Genomic DNA, 9733 nt, shown 5'->3' with positions numbered 1-9733 from the left:
GGCTACACAGAAATCCTGACTGAAAACCCCTTAATTTTACTTTGAAATGGTGAAGTATATGAAGTCTGTCTTGCTAACAGTATGTAAGGAAAAAGGTGATTATATAGTTTATGATTCTATTTATGTAGCTTTATCAAAGGAAATTCCAGAGCTGAGCAGGAGTGGTACTTAGGAGGCACAGACAGGTGAGATCTGTGAGTTCTAGGCCAACCAGGGCTACATGCTGAGACCTTGTCTTTTTTTTTTCTAAAGGAGGTGGACAGGTCCACCTTTTAAAAAAAGTATTTATCTATTATGTATATAGTCGTTCTGTCTGCTTGCTGGAAGAGGGAACCAGATCTCATTCCTGATGGTTGCAGCTACCTTGTGGTTGCTGGGAATTGAACTCAGGACCTCTAGAAGAGCAGGCAGCGCTCTTAACTTCTGAGCCATCACTGCAGTCCTTGAGACCTTGTCTAAATCAATCAATCAATCAATCAGAAAATTGTAGGGATAAAACAGCGGCCAGGCTAGTGAGGCGGCAGAGGGTGACTCCGGCTACAGGAGAAAGTGTGGGGGTGGGAAAGGCCTACGTCTTGATAGTGGTGGTTAAACCCCATCTGTCCATGTGGTCACACAAACCACGGAAACAGCTGCTGCTGCTCATGCTTTACTGGGGCTGTGTAAAATGGTAACTACAGAAAGAGGCTGGGTGGTGGATATGGGGCCTCTTAGATCTGCTTTCCTGTGACTCTCTGATAGTTTCCAATTGAAGAGCTAAATTACAGCCTAGGAGGAAACAAGGAAAACAGAGGGGTTAGCCTGGGCACAGGAAGGGTATGGGTCAGAGGAGTCCATTCCAGAAGAGGAGGCTAGGGCTGGAGAGAGAGCAGCCATTAGGCCTAGGCTTACCACCAAAAATGGAAGAGCTTGGTTCCTGGGAGAGGAGGCTAGTGACAGGGAGCCCTGTGTTCAAGGCGTTGCTTAGCTGTCTTCAGTGCAGAGATGGTTTGGGGGGGGGGCAGATAAACTGAGGAGGCAAACAGGGCCAGATCACCCATGGGAATTTCATTTTCCTCCTCTCCTTGCCCTCCTCCTCCTCCTCGCCCTCCTCCTTTTCCTCTTTTTTTTTAGACAGGATCTCACTATGTAGCCCTGGCTGACCTGGAACACACAGGGATCTGTCTCCCCCAAGTGCTGGGATTAAAGGTATTGCATGACCATGCCCAGCTTTGAGTTTTTCATTCAAGGGTGAAAGGAGCCCTTGGGGAGGTTTGTTCAGGGGTGTGGCATGTCTTTGTTGCTTGTGGGCATCAGGGAAAGAAGCCTCTGGGGGCTGTCCTGTTTAGCCACACAAATCATGCGGGAACCCAGAGTCACAGAGCAATGCAGGGATGCAGAGCAATGCAGAGCAATGCAGGGATGTGACCAGGAGGCTGGATGGTGGGTGAGGAGGCTGCCTCCAGGCAGCATAGGTTCCTATAGGAGAGTGTCAGTTGTCAGTCTGTCCTTGTTTGCTCTCTGTAGACCATGCCCAAAAGGAACTTGGGAAGGAAGGAGTTTACTTAGCCTAGACTTCCCATGTCATAGTCCAACATGGAGGAAAGTCAGGCAGGAAATGAAATAAAGACCATGGAGGATTGCTGCTAACTGGCCTGCTCCCCATGACTTGCTCAGCCTGCTTTTATCTAACTCAGGACCTCCCTGCCTAGGAGTGGCACAGCCAGCAGAGGGCTGCGGCCCACTTGCCTACAGCCTAACCCAATGGGAGCCTTTTTCCATTGAGGCTCCCTCTTCCCAGATGGCGCTAGCTGGTGTCATGTTGACACAAACCGACCAGTGCATTGGGGAAGGGCAGTGTCACGTTTCCCAAGGACTGCCTCCGGTTTATTCTGAAAAGACCCACTTCACACCCTCCCTAGCGGAGATCCCTTCTCTGGCTCTAGACTTGCTAGCTTTTAATCACTTATGAAGGGAACAGAGAGGTGGCTTTAGTTAGAGCTGACTTACACACACACATTCCTCATCAGAAGAGGGGAGTCAGCATTTTCGAGTGTTAGTCCCGTGTGTGAATAACAATGGCCCCACACAGCCACAATTCAGCTGGCGTGTGCCTGCTTTGGAGTTTGGCATTGGGCAGAATGCTTTGGGACTTTGCGTGCCCTCTCTGGTCACCTGTCTGGTAGGTGCTGATACCATGCACATTTTACAGGGAGAAAGTGAGGTGCCAGTTAACGTTGGGCTGCAGGGCATGTGCAAGGGCCCAGGCGGTTGACCGCCATGGTGCATGGCTGTATCTTCAATGACTCCTGCCTGTGGGTAGCCCACTCTGCCTGAGATGATTGGGGTGGCTCCTGGGTTCTGCAGGCGGGGAGGAGATCGGGTTTTATGCCAACCAGCTCAGTGATGGATCCGTAAGAACACACACGTCTGTGCCCACACTCTAAGCTTGGGGAAGTTCCAGGCCCTGCACCTCAACAGGCAAGGGGCTCCATGTTCAGAGCAGAGAGTCAGCTGCTCAGAGGAGCCAGCAGACATCAGGAACCCTGGCCCGCATTGGAGGAATGAGGTCTGCTTTTCCTGGACAGTGCTCCTCTTCAGGAAAAGCTGCCGTTTCCTCCTCCTGACCTGAAGTCCTGGGCCTCCTGTGTCCCCAAGGGCTGACTCCCCTGTTTTCCTCTCAGGAGTTCCTGACAGCTAGCCTCAAGACTAGAGCAATGAGCTCACCTCTGGCCTCTCTTAGCAAGACACGGAAGGTACCCCTAGAGTCGGAGCCTGTGAATCCTGGGTAAGAAGGAGCCAGCTGGCCTCTAGGTCCTTGTGCCCCTGCCCTGTGTCCTCCTTGCCCCTTCCCTCACCAGAGGAGAATGACGCTAGTGCTAGGGAAATACAGACATACAGAGAGCAGTTGGTGGCTTTCGGTGTCCATCTTCCTTTTCTCTGTGCCTCCGGGAACACTGCTTTGTGTGGACCAAAGATCGGGTGGTGCTTTCTGGAAGGCCTGGCCCTGTGAGAGTCTTGTCATTCACTGTTCACTCACTGGCTCTGCAGACATGAGTGTCCTGCCAGCCTGGGCCGTCTGTGCTGGGCTCTGTGCCAGCGCCATATATCTTGTTCCAGTCCTCTTGTAAAGCTTTTTTCTTTTTATTATTATTGTTGTTGTTGTTGTTGTTGTTTTTTCAAGACAGGGTTTCTCTGTGTAGCCCTGGCCATCCCGGAATTCTCTCTGTAGACCAGGCAGGACTCAGATTTACAAAGATCCACTTGCCCCTACCTCCAAAGTGCTGGAGGCGTGTGCCACCACACCTGGAGCAAAGCTTTTTCTACATCCTGTTTTCTTGTTGCTTTTCTGAACACACTTGGAGTCTTGCTTAGGCCAGGGTGATCCAGGGAGGTTAAGCAGCAAGCCTGGGCCCACTGTGCTACAGAGAGGAGCTAGGGCCAGCTCCATGGGCTGTGGACTCTTCCCACCAAAACGGTCCTGCAGTGTCCCTCCATCTTTCTCTGTTGGGAGCAGTTAAACACTGTACAGCATGCTGTCCCTCAGCTCACCCTGGCTAAGGACAGCTTGGTCGGGGGTGGAGGGGGGGTCTTCAGGAGACAGAGGCTTAACCTCTATCTCTTTTAGCCTTGCATGGGGCCTGAAACCTTCCCTTGGTGGCTTTCCAAGAGGCTTAATTTGTATTTGTTCCTTCTTCCTGCCTGGGTTCCCAGGAGGCGAGGGATAAGAATCTACGGAGATGGTGAGTGTGTGCTCTGCCTGTGCCCCTCCCCTCCCCTTACAGCTGGGCAGCTAGGGAAAGAGCACGCTGAGGTCTCGTGAGGCTGGGCGTCTGGTCTGCTCCCTGTACTCTCCAGCTCTCCACCCCTTGCCCTGCTCCTCAGCAGAAACGCCCACACTGTCATAGAACTCCTCTCCTAGTGTGAGGTGGTTATGGGACCTTGACACTATGGGAAGGCCAGAGATGTGGACCTCAGCCTCTGCCTTTGCCTTCCCTCCCTGGAGCCCTGGCCTTATCGCTCCCTTGACTGTGTACCCTTGGGGGGTAGTATATAAGCTGTTTCATCTGGCCAGGGCCCAGGGCCAGAGTGCTTTCTGGGTTGTGGCGCCAGAGCAGTGACCTCGGCGTTCCTGTCTGCAGAAGATGAGGTGGACATGCTGAATGATGGACACGACTCAGAAGAAAAGATCTCTGTCCCTTCCTGCTATGGAGGCGTTGGTGCCCCTGTGAGTAGGCAAGGTGAGAGCAGAGGGCTAAAGGGCTGTGGGACCCCTTGCTCACAGCAGCAGCAGAGGCTCTAGAGGTGGGGTGAGGACCCAGGGCTCCTATGCTCACCTGCTGGGTTGAGGCACTGCCCCTACTTCTGGCTAGCTGCCCCAGTGCCTGTATCCCCAAACCCATCCAGGACAGGATTTAACCTAAAACCGCAGGTTGGGGACCTGACCAACCCACAGGCCAGGCTGTGACTAGCACCTCTCCAGTCTCTAGCAAATGTGTTATCAGCGGGTCTGCAGTTCAGGTTCAGAGACAGCGAAGGGCCTGAAGGGGAGCCTCTGGCCATCTGTTTTTCATCAGCAAGGTCCAGAAGGGCTGAGAGTCCCAGAGTAGGGTGTTCTTACCTGACTTTGTGTCTGCAAAGGCCTATATGGAACTGCCTACAGTGGGGTGAGGTCGGGGTAGAGAGGCCAGACAGGCACTGGGCAGGATCAGGGGAAGTTGGGGATGAGCCCTGATGGCTTAAGCAACTTTAACATCTCCTTGCTTTCTAGCTCTCGCTCAGGGTACTTAGAGCAGTGGTCACCTTACTGAAGGACAGCAGGAGGTGCCTTAGACCAAACTCCTCTATTTGACATTGCAGAGGGTTAAAGTAGAAGAGACAGGACTTTCCTAGCTCAAGTCCCACAGTGACTTAATCAAAGACAGGATCTCCTACACCTAGCTGGGGACAGCAGCCGACGCGCACCCGCCACCTTCTTCCATTCTCGGGACTCTACATCCTCTCTCCACCTCTCCCGCCACTCCCAGCTGGTGTGTGTCCCCACCAAGGTCTCCAATAGGACCTGCCTCTCCTCCATTTCTCTGCTCAGCAGCCGCCTCGCCTGCCCCATTGCCTCCTTTTCAGATTGACTCCCTGGCTGGATGGTTGATGGCTCCACAGTCACCCATTGCTCCTAGGGTCTTTCCTGCTTTCTCAGTGCTCCCTTGTCTTCCCCACTTCTCCTTCTCTCCATACTGCCCAGTGAGGGCAGCATGCCCTGTATGCTGTTCCCGCTTAAGGTGCTGGGTGGTGGTGCACTCCTTTAATCCTAGCACTCAGAGAGGCGGATCTCTGTGGGTTCGAGGCCAGCCTGATCTATAGATTGAATGTTCCAGGACAGCTAGGGCTATTACACAGAGAAACCCTATCTCAAAAAAACAAAACGAATGGAAGGAAGGAAGGAAGGAAGGAAGGAAGGAAGGAAGGAAGGAAGGAAGGAAACAAAAAAGTGGCTTAAGATGCTTTTTGGCAGCTGGAAGGTGGTGGCTCATGCTTTTAATCCCAGCACTCGAGAGGAAGAGGCAGATGGATCTTTGTGAGTTCGAGACCAGCCTGGTCTACAAGAGCTAGTTCTAGGACAGACTCCAAAGCTACAGAGAAACCCTGTCTCGAACCGCCCCCCCTCCCCTGCAAAAGAAAGAATAAAAGATGCTTTTGGTTCCAGGTTCCAGAGAGCCCTGACTCCGTGAACATACACACTAGGGAGCTGTGTTATCCCTTGGGCAAAGAAGCCCTAAGGAGGCAACTCCAGGGCTGGTAATTCAGGGACTTGAAGATGATGTCAAGATAGAGTTTGGTTTTCTTCATCTTTCTCCTAAGCCATCCTGGGTATCTGGTGTGGTCTCATGACAATGGCTGCAGTTCCTGCTTTCCATATAGTTAGGGTAGTTAGTGTCTATGGGATGAAGAGGGCTTGTGTTGTCCCATCTCACTCTCTCTTTTCTTCCTTCGTTCCTTCTTTCTTTTTCTTTTCTTTTTCTTTTCTTTCTTTTTTGAGGGTGAGGTTTGGGACAGTCTCATGTGGTTTAGGCTGGTCTCAGACTCACTTTGTAGCCATGGATGACCTTGAACTCCTGGTCTTCCTGTGTTGGGATGAAAGTGGCACAGCACCACCCTGGCTCCGGGCTTGATTTGGAGCATTTTCAGTGTACAGACAAGCTGAAGTAGGAGCCCAGTGTCCCCCACCTCATAGCCTCCCCCGCCTGCAGAGACAGGCACAGAAGGGCATCTCGGATGAGCAGGCTAGAGGGAACCCAGAGGTCCTGACCCTGACCGCAGATCTAGCTCCTTCAGTGTCCCTGCAGCCCTAATGTTATCGCTGCACCTCTGCGCATGGGTAATGTAGTAATCCCCTTAACATCTCTCTCTCCTACATCCCGGTCTCCTCAGCGGTTCCAGTGTCTCTCAGAATGATTTTCCCCTGATCTGGGGCCTGGGAGGCACGCGGCTTCATGCATCGCTGCAGTACTATCTGTGCCTCTTTAGATCTTTATTTTTTTAAATATTTATTTATTATGTATACAATATTCTGTCTCTGTGTGCCTGCAGGCCAGAAGAGGGTACCAGACCTCATTACAGATGGTTGTGAGCCACCATGTGGTTGCTGGGAATTGAACTCAGGGCCTTTGGAAGAGCAGGCAATGCGCAGGCAATGCTCTTAACCTCTGAGCCATCTCTCCAGCCCCTCTTTAGATCTTTAAAACAGCCACGTTTACCTTTGTTTTTGTTTTTTTTTGTTTGTTTGTTTTGGTTTTTGGTTTTTTGGTTTTTCCAGACAGGGTTTCTATGTGGCTTTGGAGTCTGTCCTGGAACTAGCTCTGTAGACCAGGCTGGTCTTGAACTCACAGAGATCCGTCTGCCTCTGCCTCCCGAATGCTGGGATTAAAGGCGTGCGCCACCATCGCCTGGCTTACCTTTGTATTTTCAACAGGATTTCACTGTGTGCCCTTGCTGGCCTAGAACTCATTCTGCAGACCAGGCTGGCCTCCAACTCACAGCTCTCTCTACCTCTGCCTCCCGAGTGTTGGGATTAAAGGTGTGCACCACCCCATCCATTTGACAAAATCCCAACCACTTGTGTTGGAGAATACAGGGGCTTTGGGTGATTATCTATTTATTTAGTGTGTGTGTTCCTTTGGTCACACACAAGGTTGAGTGTGTATGTGTCCACAACTTATTCTTTTTCTTCTATCACGTGGATTCCAGGAATCCAACTCAGGTCACCAGGCTTGATGGCAAGGAGATGGCGGGTGGGTAAAAGTACTCGTGAATGCAAGAGGCCCTGCAGTCAAGCCCCAGCATCCATATAAAGCCCTGTCATGGCTCTGTATGTCTTAACCCCACCAGAAGAGGTCAGAGATAGGTGGATTGTGGAAGTTTCTGGCCAGCTAGCCTACCCCAAACAGCAATCTTTAGGTTCAGCATTTGCCTAGCATGCATATGGCCCTAGTTTGCCCCACCACTGCCACCAAAAAAAAAAGTGAGAGTGATAGAGGAAGGCACCCATGTCCTCCTTTGCCTCTGCATGTGTATGCATGGGAATATATAAGCCTGCGCGCACACACACACACGCACACACACACATGACTTAAATGACCTAGCCTATGTATTGCACTGATGTGTGCCCCTGGAACAAATTGGTGCACCCCACCCACCTTCACAAAGTCGCCTGTAGCCCACTGACTTCACAGCCCACTGTGGGGTTGGCGTGAGCTGCTCCGTGTAAAGAGCTTTAAGGCCCATGACTGAACATTACTGCTGTTGGGGCTGCTCCTTCCGTCCTTGTGGCCCTCTCCCTCTCTGACCCTTTTCATGTCAGCCTCAGCTCCAGACCTGAGCACTAGAAACTTTGTCCACTTGACAGTCCCTGCATTCCATGACTCGGATCTGATGACCACCATGGGCAGGAAGCTGCGGGAGCTGGAGCAACAGTTGAAGGTCCAGAGTGATGAGATACTGTCCAAGGTAAGGGCTGAGGCAGGAGACAGCCAGGGAAGACTGTTTCCTTGAATGGAACAGCCTGGTTTTTAAAATATATTTTTAAAAAATTACGTACTGGGGGGCTGGAGAGATGGCTCAGATGTTAAGAGCACTGGCTGCTCTTCCAGAGGTCCTGAGTTCAATTCCCAGCAACCACATGGTGGCTCACAACCATCTGTACTGAGATCTGGGGCCCTCCTCTGGTTTGCAGGCATACATCGAGGCAGAATGTTGTGTACATAATAAATAAATAAATCTTAAAAAAAAATTACGTGCTGGGCGGTGGTAGGGCACGCCTTTAATCCCAGCACTTGGGAGGCAGAGACAGGCAGATCTTTGTGAGTTTGAAACCAGCCTGGTCTACAAGAGCTAGTTCCAGGACAGGCTCCAAAGCCACAGTTGTGAGCTGCCATGTGGGTGCTGAGAATTGAACCTGGGTCCTCTGGAAGGGTCCTTTAGAAGAGCAGTCAGTGCTCTTAACCACAGAGCCATCTCTCCAGCCCCAGAATAGCCTGCTTTGATGGCAAGCCATGACCTATAGATGCTCTTGGTCTCCATGAGCTTAGCAGAGGGCAGAGCCTGGTAGAATGTGGGCTGGGTAGTTAGCAGGCTGGTGAGAAGAGGGGGGAGCTGGACACTGGGCCCAAGATGGGCTGGGCCTTTCCTCAGCTAGTGCGACTATCAGAGAGATGGGGTTATCAAGGCTCAGAGCAGGGGCTATACCGAAGGGCAATAAGGACAGGTTTATGCTCAAAGGCTCAAAGGCTTGTCCCATGGGGAGGGCTAAAGTTACCTCATTACTACCCTGTGGGGTTCTGGGACCCACCAGGACTTGCACTTACTCTGAGTTTCACTGCTTCAGGACCAGAAGATCCTGGCCCTGGAGGATTTGGTGCAGACCCTCCAGCAGAACCAGGGTAAGAAGCCCTGGGTCAGGTACCTGCTCGGGTCCCTGAATCATGGGAGTCTGGACAGTGGCTTTGGGAATCAAGACTCCAAGGGCATCAGGCAGACTCCTGGTAGGGTCTGGACAGATGGGACCAGAGGGACAATAACCCTTTATCCCATGCCTTATACACAGACTTCTCTGTTGAGAGCATGGGGGGCATGCTCCAGTGGAAGAAGGGATGGCTGGCTCTCGAAAGTCAGTTCAGGCAAACCCACGACCACCACCACCACCTCCACCTCTACCACTCAGGGTTAAGAGAGAGATCAGCAAGCCCAGCTCAGGGGTGGTTCTCAGAGGATCCCCAGAAGCCCTTTGGGCAGAGCTCTTGCCAGCCTCTAGGTTGTGGCAATAGACTCACTCACTTCTTCTCCAGGAGGCAATGCAACACAGAGGCAGGAGGAGCTTGAGACACAGTGCATTCAGCTACAACGGCAGGTTGGCGAGATGGAGGTGAGAGGTCAGGCTCTGTGGAATGTGTAGCCAGGCCCCTTTCCCTGGTCTCAGCTGCCTGGAAGGATTTGCATGAGCCCCTCACCATCCTCTGGGGCCCTGCCTGCTTGCCTGCTCTGGGCTGACCCGGAGTTTAGAGCCAGGGCAGGTAGGTGTCCAGCACCAGGGCACACTACTCCTTTGGGGCCGACGCAGACTCTGCTCTTGCCTAACGTACTCCTGACTCCACCTGTTCTGCTCCAGCGCTGCTGCTCTGTGGCTAGCCCTCCTCCTTCACACAGCCCTCCTCCCTCCTCACACAGCCCTCCTCCCTCCTCACACAGCCCTCCTCCCTCC

The 9733-nt window shown here is 52.3% G+C and overlaps 1 protein-coding gene across 1 annotated transcript in view; it reads left to right on the top strand.

The window, feature by feature from the left end:
* Ubxn11 (UBX domain protein 11) overlaps nucleotides 1–9733 on the top strand; it is a 27452-nt gene that overhangs the window by 4900 nt on the left and 12819 nt on the right. Inside the window, exons 2-7 of the mRNA XM_005353081.2 lie at nucleotides 2664–2767; nucleotides 3694–3722; nucleotides 4122–4220; nucleotides 7883–7983; nucleotides 8861–8915; nucleotides 9321–9397. Of these exons, the coding sequence (XP_005353138.1) occupies nucleotides 2697–2767; nucleotides 3694–3722; nucleotides 4122–4220; nucleotides 7883–7983; nucleotides 8861–8915; nucleotides 9321–9397 (432 nt within the window). The 5' untranslated portion in view covers nucleotides 2664–2696. The remainder of the gene's footprint in view (nucleotides 1–2663; nucleotides 2768–3693; nucleotides 3723–4121; nucleotides 4221–7882; nucleotides 7984–8860; nucleotides 8916–9320; nucleotides 9398–9733) is intronic.

This window comes from Microtus ochrogaster, chromosome 10, assembly GCF_000317375.1.
Source record: "Microtus ochrogaster isolate Prairie Vole_2 chromosome 10, MicOch1.0, whole genome shotgun sequence".
Classification (NCBI taxonomy): Eukaryota; Metazoa; Chordata; class Mammalia; order Rodentia; family Cricetidae; genus Microtus; species Microtus ochrogaster.
This window is presented reverse-complemented; position numbering and strand designations above follow the sequence as displayed.